At 50.6% G+C, this 23682-nt stretch overlaps 1 protein-coding gene across 4 annotated transcripts; it reads right to left on the bottom strand.

Annotated features, from left to right (window-relative positions):
• Window positions 1-115: 115 nt before the first annotated feature.
• On the bottom strand, window positions 116-21056 carry ACSBG2 (acyl-CoA synthetase bubblegum family member 2). 4 transcript variants are annotated; one of them, XM_030966646.1, is made up of 15 exons: window positions 21001-21056; window positions 16047-16179; window positions 13962-14041; window positions 13174-13418; window positions 11169-11257; window positions 10513-10633; window positions 9997-10077; window positions 8656-8805; window positions 7346-7522; window positions 6030-6211; window positions 5097-5330; window positions 4318-4535; window positions 3098-3237; window positions 2042-2288; window positions 116-1456 (listed from the first exon to the last, which is right to left on the bottom strand). In XM_030966646.1, exons 2-15 carry the CDS (start codon window positions 16148-16150, stop codon window positions 1344-1346), a joined length of 2181 nt encoding a protein of 726 aa, XP_030822506.1. In that variant the 5' UTR covers window positions 16151-16179; window positions 21001-21056; the 3' UTR covers window positions 116-1343. The 4 variants fall into 4 exon arrangements, with proteins under 4 accessions (XP_030822506.1, XP_030822504.1, XP_030822505.1 ...); XM_030966644.1 differs by lacking the exon at window positions 21001-21056 and adding an exon at window positions 16473-16554; XM_030966645.1 differs by lacking the exon at window positions 21001-21056 and adding an exon at window positions 16473-16554 and having other exon boundaries at window positions 13174-13415.
• Window positions 21057-23682: the final 2626 nt, after the last annotated feature.

Below are 23682 nucleotides of genomic sequence, written 5' to 3'. Positions count from 1 at the left end.
TGTCCCTGTCCTTGGCTGTCCTGGGAGCAGCTCCAGCCCCGGGCACAGCTCAGCTCTCCCTGCCTGAGGCAAACCCACCCCTGCTCCATCCCAGGAACGAGAGAGAGTTCAGAGACACAAACAGAGGAGTTTATTTCACTTGGACACAGCAATTGCAGCCAGCTCAGCACACAGGGGGAGCTGCAGTTCCAGTAGTGCATTCCCACGCTTCCACGGGCACTGGAATTCCACTGACCCAAAGCAGAGATAGTTCTGGGTTTAACCCCTCGTGAGCCCACCCTGCTGTGACACCAGCACTGCCCCCAGCTCCTCCCAGTGCTGCTCCTTTCCAGGGAAATGGAACTGGGAACCAGAGCTGGGCTGCTCTCCCTGCTCAGTGAGGGTTCCTGGTGTGCAGGGAGCCATTCCCAGCAATCCTTCCCCTGCTGGGACTGCACAGCCTGCAGTGAGCACCAGGAGCTCTGGGCTGGAGCTGGGGCAGGCTGTGTCCTCCATGCAGCACCTCCACAGCTCTGGGCTGCTTGATCACAGACCCCCAGGAGAAGCAGCCTGGGCTCCCAGCACCATCTCCTCTCCCCAAGCACAGCTACAGAGCCCACCCAGCCTCCACTCTGGAGCTCCCCACTTCAGACACTACAACATTCCTGAATTGTAAAACACAGACAGCTTTCACACATTGTACGCAGCCTTATAAATAATCCCTGGAGTAAATCACTTCTTAGAATACCAGCCATGGATACAACTTCAACAATACAATTTATGGCTTCATTCTAACTCAAAAAGGTACAACAAACTCAAAATATTGCACAGACAAGCCCAGTTCATGTGAGGTTCCACCTCCACTGCTGTGTGTAGTCACACACAGCATTTGTCATCTCAGACAGGAAAGTTTGTGGGGAAGGAGATTTAAAATTATAAGGATGCCATCAGCATGCAGGGAAACGTGCAGCAGGGAGTGAGGACACTGCTGGAAAATGAAATCTGCCTTTTCTCCCTTAGCAGAAAAAGGGCAGCTCCTGTTTTGCAGCTCCTGTTTTACATTCATCTCAGGAAAAGAAAACTTTGGTTAGAACGAAACATGTCACATGGATTTAAGGTAAACATCATATTGCCCTTATAAAAATGGAAATAAAAAATACAAAGTTGAGATATTTGGGATATCTCAGCAAGGAACACAAGACACAGGAGAACATGGGCAGGACCACGCTCACCACACTGCAGGACACGGACAGCAAAGCGAGGCCGAGGGGCTGCCTGAAGGCTGAGCTTCTTTATTTCAACAGGATCCAGGGAATCCCTCCTGGGCAGCTGGGAGTGTCCTGGGGGCGGTTTCAGGGCGGGCTCTATGGCCGGCTCGAGGGCTCCCCCGAGGGTGTTTCGGTGTCCGTGTAAAACTGAGCGATTTGGTCCCGGTATTTCTGAGCCACCACCGGCCTCTTCAGCTTCATGGTGGGGCCTGTGGGGAACCAGGAAAGGGTTAAAGGGGAGAGCAGCACTGGGAGCACCCAGCAGGGCTGGAAGGGGAAGAACAGTGACCTAAGAGAAGTTCCAAACTTCTCCTTGAGTTTAATGGAATGTCCCTCCCTTCCTCTGTGAGCCAAAGCAGCACAGCAGCGCCCAGCGGGAATGGTCCCAGACTCCCCAGGGAATGGTCCCAGCCCCAAGCCCAGGGATTCCCCCAGGGAATGGTGCCAAGGCTGCCAGAGCTCCAGGAGCTCTCAGGGCTGCTCAGGGTGGGGTTCTTGGGGTGGCTGTGCAGGGACAGGGGCTGCACTGATCATCCCTGAGGGTCCCTCCCAGCTCAGGATGTTCCATAACCCTGCGAGAGGCATCACAGCACAAGGTAAGTGCTGCTGCACTCAGGGCTGCAGGGCAGGAGTGGGAATTCACCCCAGGTCATCCCACCCCAAACTGGCACATGGAAAAGCCACAGGGAGGAAAGGCCAGGGGCAGCTCTGTGCTTTGAGGGCTGTGGTTGTGTTGATGTTCAGTACCAGGGAAGGGGCACAGGGCAAACCCCAGACACTCCCCCACCACTCACCAAGCTCTCCACCAAAGACAGAGAAGTCCTTCTCCAGCAGGACCCACTTCTGGACTTTCTGGGCATTGGACACAGCTCCCTCGTTGACAGAAGAGATCCCTTTCTGGATGGCGGTGTAGATGGCCTTGTCTTTGCTGCTGATGATTTCTGAGACCTTGGTGGCCTTGCTGCCCAGCCTCTGACAGAATTCCAGAGCTTCTGGAGCGAGGTCATCTCCAGGCTCACCCGTTTCTGCATCCACAACGCACTGCAGGCCAACCACAACAGCAAACTGAGCAGTGCTGAGCACCTGAGGTCCCCTGCAGCAAGGAGCCTCCAGCCCTGGGACAGCTCCTGGGGTCCCTTCCCTGCCCCACTCCAGCCCCAGCAGCCCCTCAGCTCTCATCCAACCCCTGGCTGCCAATGGAAACTTGGCACAAACACAGATAAACCCCTCAGGTCTCTGCCTGCTCAGGAACCCATCTGCCAAATTCCTCCTGTGCTGTCCAAAGTCAATCTCTGCTTTCCAGACCTTTTCTGGAGCACAATTTATTTCCCTACACTGCAGCAGCATGACAAGTGCAGCAGGGCCATTCCCAGGGCCACCTCCAGGGCCTGGCTCAGATCTCCTGCCCCAGGCCAAGGCTGCTGGCCCTGGTCTCACTAAGGAGCAATTCCCACCCTGACAGTCAGCACAGGTCACCACAGATGTGTCCTGGTGGAGTTTAAAGCCAGAGTCTGACAAAGAAATCCCTGACAGGGTTTTACCTCCCACACTGCTCTGGGAGAGACTGAAACAGCTGAGGAGAGCAGAAGGGTTTCCTTTTCCAGCCTCACTTTTGGGTCTTTTCCTTCTGTTTCTCCCTGCCCTCTGTGGCACAGCAAAAGCTGCCCTGAACAGCAGCAGGGCCTGGTGGTCTGAGCAAGTGACAACTCTGTGCTTTCAGCTGCTCTTGGCAGCTCAGCTGCAGCCAATTCTGCTCCACAAGACACTAAAAATGTGTAACAACTCTTCCTCCCTGGAATTACTCAGATTCAGCAGCACAGGTGGTGGATCCCCATCCTGTTTGCCATTACCTTTAGTGTCAGGAGCATAGAAAGGAATTTGGCTTTGTCTCCAACCAGCATGGCATTGCTGATGATGGGAACAGCATTCTTGACAGCATCCTCAATTGGAACAGGAGGAATGTTCTCACCTCCTGCTGTGATGATGAGCTCTGGAAAACAATCAAATCCTGATTAATGCTTGGAGCTTCTCCCCTTCCCACAATCTTCTGCAACAACTCAACTGCTCCTTTGGATCAAACAGTGACTCTGTGTCAGCACACCAGGGCTGGGAAAGTCACAGGGTGACCATCCCCAAAAATGTTCAAAAATGTGGGGATGTGGAACATTTTAAAGGGCTTTCCCAGCCCCACTGCTGATCCCTGACTGCAGCAGAGAGGAGCAGGAGCTGCTCACACTCAGCCCAGACAAAGCTGCCCTGGAGCTCCAGGGGTGTTTGCAGCCTGGCAATGCAGGTGAGCCCCTTGGCACAGACCCCTGAGCCTCTAAGGCTCCTAAGTTGGCACCCAAATGATCAGAAATTGAAGTGAAAGGAGGTTCCTGTGTGCTGCAGAGCACAGGGGAGCCCCCTGCTCAATCTCCTGCTCCTCAGAGCTGCACCTCTCTCTCCTGAGGGCTGGTTTGAGTGACCTTGGCTTTGTCTGGGGTTGCTCAAACTCTGTCCCAAGAGCCACATTGCTCCAAGGCACTTGCACAACAGTGTTAAGCTGCTGTTTTCGTTCAAGGCCACCCTGCAAAGCTCCTGAAACTTTGAGCTGCTGACAAAACAAGCCCATAAAGCACTAACTGCACTGGTGCTGAAATCAGAGAATTGAAATCAGAAGATTGTCCCTCACTGCAAACACACCCTGGCTCCAGAGGCTGCCCCTCTCCTCCCACCCTGCAGCCACATTCTAGTGGAAACTCCAGGAGGAGAAGGATTTGAATATTCTTCTGTGCAAGTCACAGCCACACAACCAGCAGAGCAGCCCCTGGACCAGAGGAGGTTTACATTTTTTCCAATATCCAGGTTAAGCTGATATTGGGAAAAAATTCTTCACAGCATTGGAACAAGCTGTCCAGGGCAGTGGTGGAGTCACCATCCCTGGAGGGATATAAAAGATGGGGCAGTTGGGGACATGGGTGGCCTTGGCAGTGCTGAGGGAACAGTTGGGCTCCATGAGGCCTTTCCCAACATCTCACTGATTCCACAGTGCTGCACAACAGCAAGACAAAGTCAGGGGATGTGTTACCCTTAATTCTGCCTGTGATGAAGAGGAATCCATCCTTGTCGTGCTTGCCCAGGTCCCCTGAGTGCAGCCAGCCATCCTGATCAATGGCTTCTTTGGTTTTGTCCTCCATGTTCAGGTAGCCCATGAAGACATGCCTGCCTGAGAAGCAGATCTCCCCAATGCCATCCTTGTCTGGTTTATGGATCAGGGTGTAGCACCCTGACAGCTCCTTCCCACAACTGAAACACAGCACAGAGCAAGGATTAATTTATTTTAAACCACATTCAAGCAGAAGTTACAGCAGCACCTCTCAAGCTGAAGGGTTTGAACAAAGCCCAGCAGCTTTTTAGCACAAGAGCTCCAGCAAAGAGCTTTAAAGGCATCTGCTCATGTAAGGACAGCTGCAGCAAAAATTGTTATTGCAGAGATCAGTGCTCACACACCTGCTGGTTTGCACTCATTGTTCTCAACACCTGAGCTTGGAATGAGCAGATTTATGTCCTTGGCAGCAAACTTTCACTGTGCAGACTGAACAAAGGGAAGTGTCTGCTCAAAGACACCCTGCACCCTTCAGTCATTCGCCATTGAAGTGAAGGGTGGGTTTGAGTTACCAGCTTTTCCTTCATCCCACCAGCCCCTCACTTCTCCCCCAGCTCCCACAGAACCCAGGCAAGGTAAATTCACATATCACCTGTGATGTGGCTCCCCAGTGGCAGCAGGGCTGTGGGGATGAGCTGCAGCAGGAGAGATGGACGTGCCAGAGGCAGAGCCCCCTCCCCTGCCCCCAGCAGGGCGCTCACCTGCCGAGCTTGAAGGCGTGAGGTAGGGAGATGGTGTGCGGCCCAGAGCTCTCACTCATCCCATAGAGCTCCAGCACAGGAATGTTCAGGCTCAGAAAGAATTCCAGGGTCTCTCTGGTGATGGGAGCAGCCCCTGTGTAGCACTTGGTGCAGCGGTCCAGCCCGATGGCCTTGCGCACCTTCCTGTACACCAGCTGCCTGGCCAGGCGGAAATTCACCGGCTCCTGCGAGAGCCTGCACCAGGAAAGTGACACACTTACAACTCCTGCCCTTCCTCCTTTCATCTTCATCCTTCTTCAGTTCATAAAAAACATAGAACTCCTCCCCCTCATCCTTTTATCTTCATCCTACTTCAGTTCATTCCATAAAATAATGGATTATTTCCCCCTCCAGCCCTTGCTGCTCCTCCTTGAGTCCAAGTTACACTGGTCTAATGTCATGGACATATTTTATGAAAAATCCTTTCATTAGGATCTTTTCTCCTCAGAAGCTAGGAAGCTTCAACTTCTCCACGTTTTGCTGCTTTGAAATGTGATTTGGAGAATTGTTTACCCAGCATGTGAATTGATTTTACTTGATGACCAATGACAGCCAGCTGTGTCAAGGCTGTGAGAAGTCACAAGATTTTATCATTCTTTTCTCTCCTTTGCTAGCCTTCTGATGAAATCCTTTTCTTCTATTCTTTTAGTATAGTTTTAATATATAGTTTTCTTTTAACATAATATATATCATAAAAAAATCAGCCTTCTGAAACATGGAGTCAAGATTCTCATCTCTTCCCTCATTCTGGGACCCCTGAGAACACCACTACAGTCTGTCACATGAGACAGAATCCTGGATGGAATATAACCCCTGGATGGAATAAAATCCCTGATCTGACAGGAAGATTCTCCTAAAACTCATCAGCAGCCCTGAGATGTAGCTCATAATTACCCATCCATCTTCTTGAGGTTGGTCTGCAGCCCCACTCCCTTGGCCCACGCTGCCACTTTCCGTCGGAGTGCTGAGGCTTTCATGCCCACAGATTTCATTTTCTCTTCCATTTTTTCCCAGACACGGGGAACTCCCAAAAAAGCAGTTGGCCTCACTTCTCGCAGGGTCTCCACCAAGCTGCCCTGAGAGAAGCAGGATTTAATGCAGTTTTTAGAAGTGATTCACTGCAGACTTCAGGTCAGTACTGGTCACCAGCAAAAACTTGGGAGTCTGCCACGAGTTTTGAGGAATTGTTTGTTTTTTGCAGCACCACAAAGAGAAGGGAACGCCTGAGGCACTCCAGTGGGAATTGTGAAGGGAGCAAGGGTCAATGCTTTCAGTGCCAGCACTGACACAAGAATCCTTTACTCAGGACTCAGATTTAGCTGGGGCCGTGGTGCAATGTGGGCAGAGCAAACACAAGGCTGTTGCTCAACCAGTTCTTGATGTGGCACCAGGTGTCAGGTAAGAACTCAGCAGATCCCAGCTGTGAAGTGCCGGGTCAGCTTCTCCCAGTTTGTGACTGAGTCAAAAGGTAAAGGTCAGGCTCCAGTCAAACCAACAGGGGCAGCTGGTCAGTGGGCAAAGTAAACCCAGTTAGGAAAGCTGACAGAGCCACAAGATAACACAGCCTTGTTTCAAGCACCTGTGGGAATCCACAAAATCAGAAGGTTTTGGGAAAGCTGCAAAAGGCAGGCCTCAGAGTCAGTAGAACTGTGATTAGAGCTAAAGCAGCAGCCATGAGATTGGTCAGCAGAAAAATTATTTAAACTGTAGAAAAGCAAGGACAAATAGAACAATGGTCTGTGTATTAACGCTTGTCTAGAATAACTCCCTAAGCTACAGAAAAGTTTATCTAGCAAGATATTAGGGAGTTTGAAGCTTAATAATGGAGCTCTGTGCATTGTGTTTTAAGGCTTACAAGCAGGTATTGTATTCAAAATAAGCAAGCATTGTTTTAACAAAAGGTACGTGGGCTTATGTTGATTGGATAGAACTACTGTCAATGTGCTTTTGCTTTGTGTGATTGGTCAGAAAACTTATAAAGTGAGTTGTAGCATTAAGTTCTTCATCTGCTGCTGGGGATGTGAGCTGCTGGCATCTTCCCATTGTTATAACCATGTAATGAGACTGATGCTGGAAAATAAAACAGCTCAAGGCACATTCCCAGCAGTCCCATCCCATTTGTGATTTGTACAGAGACCCCAGCCAGCAATAGCACCCACCCAGCTCAAGCAGGTGGAAGAGTGTAAGTTTATTATCTTATTTTTTTTTACCTTCAATGCATCTGGTTGGGCAAAGTAAACTTGCACTCCGAGGGTCATGGCTGCCCAAATGTCACACATTTGTGCAGCAATGTGGCTGAGGGGCAGGTAGCTGACCACCTCCTCCTGCTTGTCCCGGGCATCTCTCAGCATGATGAAGCGCGCGGCCACCGCCGCTGTCCACGTCAGCTGCAACAGGAACCACAGGGGCTTCAGAGAGGGACAGCATGGAACACACAAAGCACAGCTCAGCTACAGAGACCTGGGATCTCAGCAGCAGCACTTGGCTGGTTCAGCTGCAGCCCAGGAGACTGAGGGGAGGCTCCTCGGGGGCTGCAGCTCCTCCCCAGGGCAGGCACAGGGGCAGGGGCTGAGCTCTGCTCTGGGGCAGGGACAGGAGCCCAGCAAGGGCTGGAGCTGGGCCAGGCCTTGGCATGGAGCTCAGGGCAAGGCTCTGCCCCCCGAGGCTGCTGGGCACTGCCCAGGCTCCCCAGGGAATGGTGCCAAGGCTGCCAGAGCTCCAGGAGCTCCCAGGGGTGCTCAGGGTGGGGTTGCTGGGGTGGCTGTGCACGGACAGGGGCTACACTGATGATCCCTCTGGGTCACCATCATATTTTCTCAAAAATCTTTTTGCCCAGGATTTTCTCCTGGGAAGCTGAGAAGCCTCAGAGAAAAATGAAAACAATAATTATCTGCTTTGCTTCTCCTGTGTTTTGCTACTTTGCAATGTAGTTTGGACATTGTTTACCAACAGGTGACTGTTTCATTTTGAATTGTTTTTGTTAATGGCCAATCAGTGCCAAGCTGTGTCAAGGCTCTGGAAAGAGTCATGAGTTTTACTTTAGTATCTTTTTAGCCTTCTGTCTGTATCCTTTCTGTATTCTTTAGTATAGTATCCTTTAATATAATATAGTATCACAAAATAATAAATTAAATTAATATAAGAAAAGTAATATTATTAATCAATAATATTATTAACAAAACATTATAAATACCTATATAAATAATATAAATATTTATGAAGAATAAATATATAAATAAAATTATTCAAATAAGTAATTTATAAATATATATGTAAATATATAAATTATATCATAATATAAAATTAATTAATAACATTAATAAATATTAATGATTAATTATTTATATTAATATATGAAATTATCAATTAAATAAAATAATAAATTAAAATTCTTCTAAGAACATGGAGTCAGATGCATCATTCCCTCCATCTGGGAACCCCACAAAGACAACACCTGAGGGTCCCCTCCCAGCTGAGGATGTTGTCCCTGAGCGCCCCTGGGGTGGCACTGGGCACTCACGTTGTCGTGGCTGAGCATGACCCCCTTGGGCTGCCCCGTGGTGCCCGAGGTGTAGATGAGGGTGCAGCACTGGTTGGGTTTCTGGGTGGCGATGATCTCGCGGAGCCGCTCGTCCGGCACGTCCATGCCCAGCTCCATGAACTGCCTCCACTGCAGGGAACAGAACAGCTCAGCCCACAGGAACAATGGAACTCTTTGCTAGAGCCTAAATGAGGGATGTGGGACTCCAGGCAGCTCTTCAACATGCAGTTTATTGTACCCAAGATGTTCCAGCAGTCCAGGGTTGTGGGTGACAGAGCTGTGCCCACAGCTGTCAGCTCCAGCTGCAGGCAGGGCTGGAGACCCTTTGGTTTTGGTTATATTGCATTAGATACTTTTCTTTCCTGAGCATCTTAATACAGCAGAACCAATCTATACCTTAACTATTATCTATAGCCTATCATAACTACTATAATTACCATATTCATGTTACTATTCTCCAATCACTAAAGGTTAGTACAATACAGTTTAAGCCAGAAGCTGTTTTTCAGTTTTCTTGCAGTGGAAAATTCTGAGACCTTTTTTCTACTTGTAACTTTGCTGACTTTGTTTGCCTGTGCTGTCTTTCTGCTTGGTAAAAACATCTTCTTGTTTGAGGTGGGATTATCCTTTGCTCTAAGCCATAAAAACCCCTTCTAACTAACACACCCTTTGCCTCCTTGGTTATCCAGTAAGACTGGCTCTGCAATTCTTTTCTTCAATATCAAAACTTGCTTTCATTTCTATTCCTTCTTCAGATTCTACATCCGAAAATCTTTCTGCTAAGCACACATATCTGTGAGACTTTCTTGTCAAACTTGCATCCTTCCCAACAACTCTTTGCTACACACCAAGAGAAGGAAGCTGTTCTCCCTGTCCAGACCCCTGGAGGAGGCTGTACACCCACACTGTCACCCCACAGTGTTTCCTGGCTGACACAGGGAGAAGCAGAAAGGAGCCAGACCCACCCCCAGCAGCTTTACAGCTCTGTAGCAACTCCCTGGAGTAACTGCGGGGCTCAAGGTGTCTGGCAATGGTCAGTAAGGGAGCCCACAGCTCCCTTACAACATGGATTATCCAGGTTGCACAACAGCAGACACCTCCTGCCCACCAAAGCCAACACAGCTCAAGGGATCACAGTCACAGAACCCCAGGCTGGTTTGCCTTGGAAGGGACCTTAAAGACCATCTCATTCCAAGGGCCTGCCATGGACAGGGATGTCACCCACCAGATGTTCAAGGCCCCAGGGCAGGTGCCAGGTACTTGCAGCCATCAGCTGAACACAACCAGCACTTAGAAGCCGTGAAGAAACCCAGGACTTACCGAGTACAGTTTTGGTCTCTGCTCTTTGATCTCCTCCCCATACTGGACAATGGCCTTCAGATGAGGTAGTCTGTGTTCAATCTGCGTAAAAAGGGAGATTTGTGAGAAGGAGCAAATGCTGCTTGTCCCTTTCAGACCTCTGTAACCCCACTTAGCTCCTCAGATTTGCCACTTCATGTAAAGCCAAGAGAATCCCATCTGTGCTCCTAAAGAATGGCTTTGCCTCACTAGAAACAGTCATAATTTGAGTTGGGATGGTGCCAGACAACCTAGAAGATGCTCAGTTGTTCATTTTGGCTTCTTCAATTTTAAGCCCAAGGTTTTTAAGAAGTGAAAGCACCACTTAACCCCTTGTGAGACATAGTGCCAGTGACAGCTCACCTGGCTGGAGCAGGGAGCACACCAAGGAATTCACCTCTGCTCTCAGGGCCCAGCACTGCCCTCCCAGAGCATTTTACCCTCCCACATCTGTCAACAGGTTGCTGTAACACCCAGCCATTTAAAAAACATAATTACTTCTAAGATTTTCTGCAGCTGTTTATGGTTTTCCACCACTATAACGTTGGCACTGCAGTTCTCTGCTACATAATGACAGGCCTCAGGAGAGTTTGTAGTGTAGATCCCAACAGCAAATCCCCTGGAAAAGGGGAAAAAAAACCAGAAAAGCAAAACAGAGTTAGAGGACAAGCAGAGTTGCTGGCAAATTTCAGAGAAAAAACTTTAAGAACAATATCTCATAAAATGACAACAAAAAGGGGAAGAAGCTTAATTCCAAGAGGAAAGATTCTGTTCTGGGGCATGGGAAATGTCAAGAGTGGTGCAAGGGAGCAAAATCTCTCATGTGGAAGGCAGATATCACTATCCAGCCATGGGATTCTCTGGCATTTCCTTAATCACTGTGTACATAAAAATGCTTTTGAATTAACCTACTGGTCATCTTACTTTGAGAGAAGCAGCTGGCTAACAAAAAAATTTCATTTTTGTCTCATTAATTCATTATGAAATAGTTCAGCTTCTATCTACCTTCATTAAATCCAAATATCAGCATTTGGATTTGGGGTGTTGTTTGTTTGTTTTACTGGGGTTTTAATCAAAATCTGCTTCTCATGTGAATGCTGCAGTCACTCCCTGCCTGCCAAAGCAAAATGCATGGCAAGAAACAAGAGTCTTACCCTGCAAGGATAGCTCCAATGTCAGCAATGAACCACTCAGCAGAATTGAATCCCAGGATGCCCACTCCATGGAAACGCTCCAGCCCCAGCTGCAAACAGGAGATGGCATTACAGCAACCTGCCTTCTCCTCTGGCCAAAGCTCAGGGAGCGTCTGAGATCTCTGCTGTGAGCACAGCACCGAGGGAAGAGCTCGTGTTCTTACACTGAATCACCCCCCAGGAGCCAGGATGGAACCAGTGAATGTTTCACAGCACTGTCCCACCGTAAGTGGGCAGGAAAACAGGGATTTGCTGAGCTCTGCCCTTGGAAACACAGGCTCACTAACAGGAATTCACTCACAGGAATATCAACCTGCAGTCCAAGGAGTTACCTTGGGCTGGGAATGAGGAGGTGAGGGATGAAGTCAGACAGCACCTCCTGGGACATTTGGGACAAGCTGGGAATGGCAAATATCAATAATGGCCAGAGCAACAAGCTCCAGTGGTGTGGGAACCCAGAACATCCCTCTGGCTGTCCTGAGCAGCCAAGACCCCTGCCAGGGGGCTCAGAGACCCTGGCACAGAGCCCAGAACACCTGTGGGTTTGATTATGACCCATGGAGCAAATTACCAACCTTGTATGAAGATCTGCAAACCACAACAGTTTAAGTAGAATGATAGTGAATTTATCATGGGGTGAAAAAGTAGACTTTTGGAGTTATTAGAATGGGGGTTCAGGGGGAAAGATGGAGGAATCTGGGTGTGTCCAGCCTTTCTCCTTCTTCTTCTTGGCCTCCATCTGCTGCTGTGATGGTGGCACTTACAGATTGGTTTAGAGTAGAAGCTCACTGTCTAACATAGGTGACAGGGATTGGGAAGTTATGGTAAATATTGTACATGTAGTTTTTAGTATAAAAAGATAACACTGCCCCAGGGGTGGCCAGAGTGTCTCTGTCTTGCTGAGCGGACCTCAGCTGGACAGGAGAAAAAATTTTATAGATAAGATACAATAAACAACATTGAGACCAAGAACTGGAGAGTTCTGACTCCTTCGTCGAGCACCAGGCTGGGAAAAGAGATTTTCTAACACATCTCAGGGTCACTGTGAGCAGCAAAACCCCAAGACAGTGGCAGTCACACTTGGCTATGAAATCCCAGCTCTTGGAAGCCCAGTCTTTAACCCCCTCAGCCAGACTCTGCTTTGGTCCTAGAGTGGAAAATCCCAGCACAGGAGTAAAACCAGGCTGGCCTTAACTTGAAGAGGTAACACTTGATTCCAACAGTAAAAACAGGGAGTGCTGGTTTCTGTCTCCAAGTCTCCTAATCCCAGCAGCACCAGCAAAAGGCTGGGCCATGTGGGACATTTAAGTCTGGTTTGTAAGATCCCTTTTTTTCTTAGAAAGATGAACCTTTCCAAGCCTCTGGAGGGGCAGTGTCCAGGTTTGCCATACACCTCAAACACCTCACTTGAAATGTTTCCTTACATGCTTTTTTTCTTGGTTAAATGTGGAAGCAACTGTCAAAAAAATGAAACACCAAGGTGTGCAGAGCATGTTCAGGTATTTCCCTGTCACTGTAAGATTCATCTGCACTCAGGGAATTTGAAGATTTAAGACAGACTTGACTGCATGCAGCCATTCCAGCACTAAAATGAGTGAACACTAAACTTCACTTTGTTTTGTTTTGACACAGTGTTTCCTTTGGTTTGTTTTGACACAGTGGTAGGAAAAGGGAGAACAGTTTTAAATTAAAAGAAGAGAGATTTACATCAGATATTGGGCAGGAATTGTTCCCTGGCAGGGTGGGCAGGCCCTGGCACAGGGTGCCCAGAGCAGCTGGGGCTGCCCCTGCATCCCTGGCAGTGCCCAAGGCCAGGCTGGACAGGGCTTGGAGCAGCCTGGGACAGTGGGAGGTGTCCCTGCCATGGCAGGGGTGGCACTGGATGGGTTTTAAAATCCCTCCAACCCAAACCATGCTGTTTTTAGGATTCTGTGAATATGCCAAAGAGAACTCAGCAGACTCTTACCTTCAGAAAGCTTTTGGCTGCTTTCCAGCACTCATTATAGTACATCTTATACGTCAGCTTTATCCATTTGCCATTTTTTTTGGATGCAAGGGCATAATAGTCACTGTATTTGTTGACACTTTCCTCCAAGAGCTGGTGCACAGTCTTTGGGGCCTCGCTGCCAGGGCCCTTCTCTTCCATCCTCAGCTTGACCTCTCCATCACGACGTGTTGTCCACATACTGGAGCCAGGAGAGGAGGAGGCTGCTTTGAAAGGGAAGTGCTCAGCATTTTAGATTTACAGATTTCCTGCTGCCATAACAGCAATACAAACACAAGTCTCAAGCATACGAAAGCAAATGTTGTTACACTCCCTCCCACACCCCTTTATTGACCCTTTCTTCGTGGCAATTTTGCCATGTGAGCCCCAGTATTTTAGACTAGAAGCCTCTAGAGCACTTTCAAATTTTGTTAAACATTTCCCACTTACATCCCCTCTAACCTGCTCTGCTGCCTTAAGGCTCTTGTATTGGTAAGGTGAAAGTTTCCTGCATCTTATACTCTGCTATTTTTAATTTCTTTTTCTTTTAAGGAGGACTGAAAGCAGGACACTGGTACCTGGCAGATGAGCACCAGGCACTGGCACTGCCTATTTAATCCTTGTGCTTTAAAGTCTGAGTTCCAGACACTTCTGCACAACCCATCCTGCAACCTGAGCTGCTTCTTCCATTGTCATGGTTTGACAAATCCCTCTCTCACTGCAATAATAATTTCAGGCACCCCACAGTCCCCAAACTTCCATCCACTCACCTTTGGGACCGAGTGAGTTCACCTGATATCCCTCAATCTTGGAATCTTCCCCTGGCTCGCTGTTGTGTGGCTCAGCAGTTCTGCAAGGCAAAAGGAATTATCCCTGGATCAGAACACTGAGGGCTGCCTGCCACAGGCAGGTTTGCTCCATCCCTTAATGTCACTCAGTCCTTGGATGTCAGAGTGATTCCTGATGTTCTGCAGGTGACTTTATTAATTCCCTGCCCTGCATGGCCCCAGCAATGAACAGCTCCCTCTGATTGTGCAAGCTCTGCCTGTGCTGGTTTTGAACACACGAGTATTGTCCTAATTGCAGCTTTCATTGCAGACAAGCTGCAGAAGAATGCATAAACATCATCCTAAAAACAGCCATGATTTAATTCCTAAAGGCTGCTCCAGGTGCCTGGAATAAAGAGTCTGCAGCTGGGAGGAGGAGGAGGAGAAGGGGGGCAGGAAGGGACACTCGGGTCTGGAACTCATCTCCTGCTTGCAATATGTGAGTCCAACCACAGGGGAGGCCCTGGGGACACTCTGCAGTCACCCCATGGGGAAACCCACGGAGATTTCCTGTAAAAGAGCAGGAAATTGATTCAACAGGAAATTTTGTTCTTAGGTATTCCCATTAAAACCAGGGCTCCCACCAGATGCTTGGGAAGAAACAGACACAGGCTCATCCCCATGTGCTCCAGCCACTCCTCCCAGCTGAGCTGTCCTTTCACTTTCAGCCCTGCAGGAGCTGGTGAAGCACCACTTGCCTGCTTGCAAAACTGTTCTTACTCCATCCCTTTCCAAGCTGGACTGTCACAGCCCTCATGAGGAGGGGAAGGGACAATCAAGGCTCATGTCCCACTTGAGAGCAGGAGCTGGAAGCCAGACCCAGTGAGATTTGGGAATCCCACCCTCCAAGCAGGCAGCTGCTGCTTTGTTCCCTGCCCTGGGCAATGCCTTGCCAGGACCATTGATGTCTGAGTTTGAGCTGAGTTAAGGTTTCACTGCAGAGACCCAAAGTTTCCATCCTGCCTGGCCCTACCAGGCCCTTTGCCTCAGCCCATCACTCAGGTGTTGTTCCTCCAGGCCGGTGTTTTCCCTTCTCAACAGCAGCACCTGCAGCACCAAGCCCAGGCTCTTCCAGAAGGGCCCTGACATCACAATAACCCCAAACACTGCAGGGGCAGCTCTGGGGCACAAGGGAGCCCTGACTCTGCCCATCACAGTCACACTGCACACAGCTGAGGGCTCCTCTGGGCCCACACAAACCCCTCAGCCCCAGCCAGGCAGGGCTCCCACCAAGTCCCACCTTTATTTTCTTTCTACCAGGCCAGAGACAAGACAACCAGCACAGGCACTGTGTGAATTTCAGGGTAAGGGGAAATCTCTTCCCTCTAATCTACATTTATTCTGAATTTCTAGGGAGCACACAACTATAACTGCTTTGGGCATACGAAGAGGAAAGATCTGACATGGCTGATCACATGTCCTGTTCTAAAGCAGAACTGCTCCTCTGAACTAATCTGCAGGCCAGCAACCAGGGCTGAGTAAATAATTTCTTTATTTTCCCCTAGGGGATTATGAGATGTTCCCATCTCCGTGTTCCCTCCTCATTATTGAGAACATTTTTCAGCACAAATTAATCCTCAGTTGCAATAGTTCTGCACCATTTCTCCACCAGCTTTTATGATCAAAGCATGCAAATGACCCAGTAATATGAGCAGAAAAGCCCCAGCTATTTCCCTTACAGTCATTCAAGTCATCTTTTTCTGCCCCTTATGACATGTAGCTCAATGCAACCCCAAAAATTTAGGTAAAGAGGTTTTAATCAGCTAGATCTCATTATGCTGTGGTGGGATACAGACCCTAATCTGCTCTTTAGTCTGTAAATCTAAGCAGCCTCTTACCAGCAGGAGTTTGAGATCGATGTAGGTACTGCACATGATGTTCCCTGCAGAGGCAGGGCTCTTCCAAAATCATTTTAATTAATCAAAGTAAGAATGGTAGAATACAATGCTATATACACAGGTCACAACAGGGTAAATAAAACCCTAAAAAGACAAATAAATCCTAAATAAAATCCTAAATTAGACCAACCTGGGTGAAGAGTTGAGCAGCACATCTTCCCCTGCCACCTCACAGCTGCCTTGAAGAGCTGAATTGCAATAAGCCACGGAGGAGACTGGTTCTGCAAGTGCCATCCTGGCGTCTGACTCACACAGCACTGTCCCTGCGAAACAAAACAGGTTGGAAAAAATTAAAATACAGCCCCGCGTCACAGCAAAGCAGCTCCACTGACGTGAGCCAGGCAACCCCAAAGAGGCTGCATTAGCACCAAATAACAGGAAATTCAGTGGGCAACAGGAAAAACAGTGGGCATTGCAAAACCCCACGGCAGAACCAGACACCCACAGCTCGCCGAGAGCACCACGAGCCCAACTATTTAAATTCCACGCTCCCTTTGCCCCAGATGCTGTCCCAAAAGCTCGGCTTGCACCATCCCCCCGATCCCTGCAGCCTCACCGCGCATCGCCGGTCCCGCAGCCTCCCCTCACCGACGTGTAATATCCTTTATTTTTAAACTAGCGCCCAGGAGGCAGATCTGGAGCATCTTATGTCATGTGCTGCCGCCTCGCAATTGGAAGCGGCTCGTCACCCCACACCGCCGCCTCTTAAGGAGGCTCTGGCCCCACACCCGCCCGCCAACCTCGGCACACCGGGGATTTCGGGTCCCTCTGGGGGGACACCTCACATTTAACCTGTTCCCATCAAAAGCAGCGTTTTGCAACTGTGTTTTCCTTTTTTTTTTTAATTTTTTTTTGTGCTCCCACGCTGCTTTCAGCACTTTGTCTTGGGGGATTTCATCGTTTTCTAAACGCTGATTTTATTTAAGGTCTACACTCATCAAAAGGTGCTTATGAGTCGCCAGGCTGAGCTTTAATTGTTTCAAGGGATTTCAAGCTGATTGGAGATGAATCCCATTCTCCTTGATCTCTCTAAGAAGTGGGTTTTAGGCTGCTATTTTGTACCTGCATTAGACAGACACACTTAAATCGTGTGGTGAAAGGGGCATGTTCGCCTCCACGAGGAACAGGAAAGTCTTTTTATAAAAAAGTCTTTTATGTCACAAATCCGAGCCAGCACGCTGCAGCCTCCTGCCTTTACCGGGAGGGGGAAGGCTCAGGGACGTCCCCCTTTCCGCTTACTCATCTGCACAAAGGACACGTTGCTGCTCACGCCACGCTCCGCTACAGCCTGCGAGTCACCACGCCAGAAATAGTTTAATTCACGAGCAGCGACAGGGGGATGTGTGCGAAAAACCCAGCTCTGAAGCGCACGGATAAGCGGCAGGCGCGGCCGCACACCCGTCGTGGGCTGGAGCACCAGAGGGGTTCATTGGCACTGGGGGAAAATGGTGTTGGAGCTGCAGCCCCGTGCTCGGAGCAGCCATTCAGACCTACCCGGAGCTGATCCCCTGCCCGGAGCTGGTTCCCCATGCCCGGCACGGAGCTCGTTCCCCTTGCCCGGAGCTGCTCCCTCTGCCCAGCCCGGAGCTCGTTCCCCTGCCCGGCCCGGAGCTGCTCCTTTCCCGGCCCGGAGCTCGTTCCCCTGCCCGGGTCAGAGTTGCTCCTTGCCCAGCCCGGAGCTGCTCCCCCTGCCTGGAGCTGGTTCCCCTCCCCGACCTGGAGCTGCTCCCCCTGCCCAGCCCGGAATTGGTTCCTCGGCCCAGAGCTCGTTCCCCTGCCCTGCCCGGCCCTGTTCCCTTCCCGGCCTGGAGCAGCCCAAACCCACCCACAGCACTCCCCGTGCTGTCCCCACGGCCTCTCTTGCCCAAGGAAAAGCCAAGAGGAGCCCAGGAGGGACGGAAGGCAGCAGCTGCCATCACTCCTGGCCCCTTTTGCAATGCTGCTCCCACTTTCCTTCCCAGCACCCCACAACGAGGGGTTCAGGGCACCCCTGAGGGAAGCTTTGGCCTCTGCACTAATTACAGAGTTTCTCTTGCCAGCTGTGCCTTAGTGCAGCAATGAAGTTTCAAGGGAAAGGGTGAGGTGTCCTCACTCCTGCTGTCAGGGAATTGCGGCATCCCAGAGTGGTTTGTGTTGGAAAGGACCTTAAAGCCCATCCAGTGCCACCCCTGCCATGGCAGGGACACCTCCCACTGTCCCAGGCTGCTCCAAGCCCTGTCCAGCCTGGCCTTGGGCACTGCCAGGGATCCAGGGGCAGCCCCAGCTGCTCTGGGCACCCTGTGCCAGGGCCTGCCCGCCCTGCCAGGGAACAATTCCTGCCCAAGATCCCATCCAGCCCTGCCCTCTGGCACTGGGAGCCATTCCCTGGCTCCTGTCCCTCCAGCCCTTTCAGTCTCTCTCTCTATCTCTTATTTTCTTGCAGGCTCCTTTCAGGTCCACAATAAATTCACCCAAAGCTTGAACAATCCCAGTTCTCTCATCCTTCCCTCACAGCAGAGGTGTTCCATCCCTCTCAGTTCCATTTCCATGGAAGGCTTTCTCCATCACCTTCAGGCACCCAAGAGGGAAAAGCTCTTCCAGAGGAGCCCACCCCTGAGCTCTGCTCTCACTGTGCACAACCCGGGGAACACTCACACTGAGCTGACGTGCAATCTGTGCAGCTTCCCAAACCAGACATGCATTTTAGCCAACAAATTCAGGTTAGAAGAAATATTTCCCAATATATACAGACCCTCCCTAGCTTTGTTCAGCCCTGCAGCTTGGGCCTTCCCTCCCTGATGCCGAGTTACAAACACAGCCACACACAAATTCCAGGGTCAGGACGAAATGATCTTTCCAAGCCAAACCATTCCATGGTTCACCAGAGCCCGGTGTAACACTTGCATGCCAAATGCTCCCACCCCACGTTGTTTCCTGAGGAATCAGCACACCGTGATGTACCACAGTGTTCAGGAACACGGAGGACACGCTCCCAAACAAAAACCCTGCGGGAAGAAACCTCCCTTTTAATTAGGCCTGTCTGACACCTTAAATCATTTAAATAAAAACGCCTTCTGCTTTGAGGGAGCACCTGACCCAGAAGAACTGGAAATGGGGTGTTTCTTTGGAACCCCTTCACTGACAAACCAAAATAAAGGCCTGAGTAAAGTGCAAACTTGTGCCAGTGAAGGGGGTAGGAGTGGAGTTTCCATTTCCAACAGGCTTTGGACACACCTTTACCTAAAACACACACAGAGCTTCAACAACACCAATTCAAATTCAAATTACCGAGCGCGTTATCAGCCACTTGACATTTTCCAGCACGGCCCCACTCGGTTTCCTGTGTCGGATCTCTTTAAACCGGTTAAGGCACCACATCCGCTCTGCTCCTGTCCAGAGCAGCTCCAGGGGACTGCCACATCACCATCAAAACCGAAACCTGGGCCTTTCTGTTCCTTTCAAGAGTCACTAAGTGAGGAAACAAAAGCTGAGCGACTCACACTTCTTCCTGTTAGATAAACTCAGTTTTTAGGAGAGGCAGTGATAAAAACTTCCTGAGCACTAAAGGTTTTGTCACTGACCACAGATGCTGGGCAGCTGACCCATGCCCTCCTGATGCTGGAGTGCAGAAAACAGGAGCAAAAGCAATTTCAGCCTCTGTTAGGATGATGAGTGACTGTCACCAGTGCAGACAGGCACCCGACTCTTCTTCTACTTGCAACTTTGCTGACTTGTTTGCCTGTGCTTTCTGCTTGCTAAAACCATCTTATTTAAAGTCGGTTTATCCTTTGCTCTAAGCCATAAAAACCCCTTCTAACTAACACACCCTTTGTCTCCTTGGTTAGCCAGTAAGACTGGCTCAGCAATTCTTTTCTTCTGTATCAAAACTTGCTTCCATCTCTATTCCTTCATCAGACTCTACATTTAAAAATCTTTCTGCTAAGCACACATATCTGTGAGACTTTCTTGTCAAACTTTCATCCAACCTGCCCATCCTGACCGTGCCTTGGTCAGCAGACAGCCACAGAACTCTCCACTGCAGGCTCCTTGCTCCTCCAGGGATGTTTCTTTCAGGTGAATTCACCCAGTCGAGCTGCTCTTTCCTGAATTTCTGCACAGCAGGGAAGGGCCCAGCAGGAAAGCTCAGGGCTGTGTTTTCTGTGTTCCTGAATTCTTATAAAACCCCTGTATTTTCTGTGTTCCTGTTTTCCTGCCGGCTGCCACGCGTGGCTTTGTGTGCCCTGGGAGCACAGCAGGGCTGGGAGCTGGCACAGGAGCGTCCTGAGCACTGGGGCCACCCAGAGCACCCCAAACTCTCAGGTCACCTCGTGGAGCATCCCAAAGTCACCTCTTGGAGCATTCCCACCTCTCAGGACATCTCAGAGCACCCCCAAACACTCAGATCACCTCGTGGAGCTTCCCAAAGTTTCAGATCACCTCACAGAGCATCCCAAAGTCACCTCTTGGAGCATTCCCACTTCTCAGGACACCTCAGAGCATCCCAAACTTTCAGATCACCTCACAAAGCATCCCAAAGTCACCTCGTGGAGCATCCCAAACTCTCAGGTCACCTCATAGAGCATCCCAAAGTCTCAGGACACCTCAGAGCATCCCAAACTCTCAGATCACCTTGTGGAGCATCCCAAACTCTCAGGTCACCTCACAGAGCATTTCCACCTCTCAGGACACCTCAGAGCATCCCAAACTCAAAGAACATCTCAGAGGATCCCAAACTCTCGGGTCACCTCAGAGCATCCCAAACTCTCAGGACCCCTCACGGTCCCTCACGATGGGTTCCCACACAGCACAGGGGAAGGGACATCCCTTCTCCTCAGACCACCTCCTGGGGGAAACTCCCCCTCCAACGCACCCTGTGTTCATTTAACCAAAACCACCAAGAATTTCCCCCCTCGCTGTCCGCCCGCCCACCCACAAATGGAACACCACCAGAAGCATCTGCCGGGCTGTGAGCCCCATAGTGGGGGATCCCGCGGGCACCCCCACACAGCAGGAGCTGCTGGGGACACCCAGAGGGGCTGTGCGGAGCTGGGACCCCCGTCCCTCCCTCAGCCCCGGCCGGGTCGGGCTTTAGGACCGCGCGTTACCTGCGGGCGCGGCGGGAGCGCGCGCGGCCCCTCAGCGGCTCCCGCGCGCTGCCGGGCGGCGCCTTTAAGCGCGCTCGCGCGGGGGGCGTGGCCAAACCCCCATTGTTCCGCCCACTCCGTCCGTTTGAAACACCCCATTGGGCAATATGGTGGTGGGCAGAGAGGAAGCCACGCCCCCTGCGTTCGGGACAGACGCATCGCCGCGCGATTGGAGGAGGCTGCTGTCAATAACAGCTAGGCCACGCCCTCCCTGCCGGCGCGGGTTATCCGCGGTCGATGCCCGGCGCGGTGTCTGGGACACCGGGAATGGGCTGTTCCCAACAACGGGAATGAGCTGTTCCTGACGCCGAGATTGGGCTGTGCCCAGCACCGGGAACGGGCTGTGCGGGACACCGGGGATGGGCTGTGCGGGACACCGGGGATGGGCTGTGTCCGACACCGGGAATGGGCTGTTCCCAACGCCAGGAATAGGCTGTTCCCAGCCGCGAGAATGGGTTGTTGCCAACACCGGGAATGGTCTGTTCCACCGGGTTCCATCCCAGCCCCAACAGCTCATCTGAACCCTGGCACCCAGTGCCACATCCAGGCTTTGTTAAACACACCCAGGGATGGGGACTCCACCCCCTCCCCGGGCAGCCATTGCAGAACTTTATCACCCTTTCAATTAAAAACGGAAAGAATGATGAATTTTTCCAAGTATCCAACCTATATTTTTTTCCTGATATCTAACCTCTATTTCCCTTGGCACAGCTTGAGGCTGTGTGCTCTGGTTGTGTCAGTGCTGCTGGAGAAAGAGCCCAGCCCCAGCTGAGCACAGGCACCTTTCAGGAGCTGCAGAGAGTGATGAGGGCAGCCCTGAGTCTCCTTTTCTCCAGGCTGAGCACCCCCAGCTCCCTCAGCTGTTCCTCACAGGGTTTGTGTTCCAAAAAGCTTTTTTTCCATCCAGCACAAGCCAAGGGCACAGCCAAGCAGCGCCACCAGCACAAGTTCTGGCTGTGATGTCCAGGCCCCCTTCATTATCAGAATCTGTGATCTGGTGGCAGCTCCACCATCTCCTGCCCTCCCTGGCTCTTGCTGGTTTAAGCTGGAGTCCAACACTGTATATTGATTTATTTATTGCTATATTTTTAAGGGTTATGATCAGGTGGATCCATGTCATTGTTCTCAGTTGTTCCTGGCTGATAAAGCTGCAGAAAAGCCAGGATTTTGTTTATCCTGTTAGGAAAACAGCTGTAGCTGTGAAATGAATTATTCCTGCTATTTTCTTGGTGCAGACCAAGAATTCCAAGCCATTGTTTTTTGGTTTTTTTTCCCTGTGAATTCTTCTCTGCCTCCTCCCACTCACCCAGGGAGGGGAGGGTTTGGTTCACACCACTCCAGCTAACCTAAGGAATATGGAATTGGGGCAGCTCCTGCCAGAAGGTCAGGCTGCAGCTGGAGGATATTGCAGCTGTAAAACAGCTCCAGCAGAGCAGGACAGCAGGGCCAGGGCAGCCTCAGGAGCCCTGAGCTGTCCTCCAGCCCAGGCACCTCCAGTTCTTGCAGTTCTCCTGCACTCTGAGCCTTCCCACCTCTCTCACCTCTCTGCAGCCCCTCCAAGGTGGCTCCATCCTCACTCAGATGGTGAATTTATTCTGGAAAGCAAGAAAAAACAGCAGCCTGGAAGTTGGTGAGAGCTGTAAAATTCAGATTCCTGATCCTCATTCTCCAGCCTGCCCTGGTCCTCAACCAGGACCTGGCTTCATTCTCATTCAGATGGTGAATTTATTTTGAAGAGCAAGACAAAACAGCAGCATGGAAGTTGAATTTATTTTGAAGAGAGCAGCCTGGAAGTTGGTGAGATCTGTAAAATTCAAATTCCTGACCCTCATACTCCAGCCTGCCCTGGCCCTCAGCCAGGCCCTGCTGTGCTGACAAGGGGAATGTCATTCCCAGTGAAGCATGGAGAGCTCCAGGGGCACAGCCCAAAGGTTAACTCAAGAGGCAGGAGTCACCAAATCTATTTTTGGCCATTCCCTGAGCCAACAGCTTACCTGGGGTGAGCTGGGTTTTATGTGCTGCCCGTGTCCTTGTCCATCAAACCGAGGTTGCATCACTCCCAAGGTAAATCCTGTGCTGTTTGCTGAACCCCTGCTGGTTCTGGGGCCAAAGGGGACCACGTTGGTGGTGAAGAGCAGAGATAGGCACAGGTGATCCTCAGACACCCCTGGCCCAGGCAGGAGAGGGGCTGATAGCTCCGAGTTGTTATTGATTGGTGATAACACAGCACAGCCCTTTATAAACAAGCACGGAGCTGTTGAGCTTGGAATAGCAAATGCACCAGGGTGGCCTCTGCTCAAACAGCTCCTTTGCTGGCTCCGTGTTTGCCAGGATTAACCCCTGTGGAGCCACAGGGCTCGTGGTTCCTGAGGAACAGGAGCAGGGTGGCCCCAGCAGCTCCAGGAAAGGGAAGGAACCAGGATCAGGAGAGGTTGGGGGTGAACCAGTGGAGGGAAAACTCTGCAGAGAAACTCCTGGGAGGGAATTACAGCCCTGGAGGGACAATGGGACCCTGGGGGCATTGGGAAGAGTGTGGCCAGGAGGGCAGGAGCGATCCTGCCTTTGGTCCTGGTGAGGAACATCTGGAGCAGTGTCCACTTCTGGCTCCATGGTTCAAGAAAGACAAGGAGCTACTGGAGAGGA

Source organism: Camarhynchus parvulus, chromosome 28 (genome assembly GCF_901933205.1).
Source record: "Camarhynchus parvulus chromosome 28, STF_HiC, whole genome shotgun sequence".
NCBI classification, from domain to species: Eukaryota; Metazoa; Chordata; class Aves; order Passeriformes; family Thraupidae; genus Camarhynchus; species Camarhynchus parvulus.
Note: the sequence above shows the minus strand (reverse complement) of the source record. Positions and strands in the feature narration are given on the sequence as shown.

Bases quoted from the DNA above. Each gene is read 5' to 3' on its own strand.
- ACSBG2 (XM_030966644.1), bottom strand. The intron at 5,331-6,029 runs GTAATTATGAGC...TTCCTGGTGCAG, and splicing joins AACCTCAAGAAGATGGATGG to GCTCTCGCAGGAGCCGGTGA. The intron at 3,238-4,317 runs GTAACACATCCC...ATTGTTTTCCAG, and splicing joins CATCACAGGCAGAATTAAGG to AGCTCATCATCACAGCAGGA.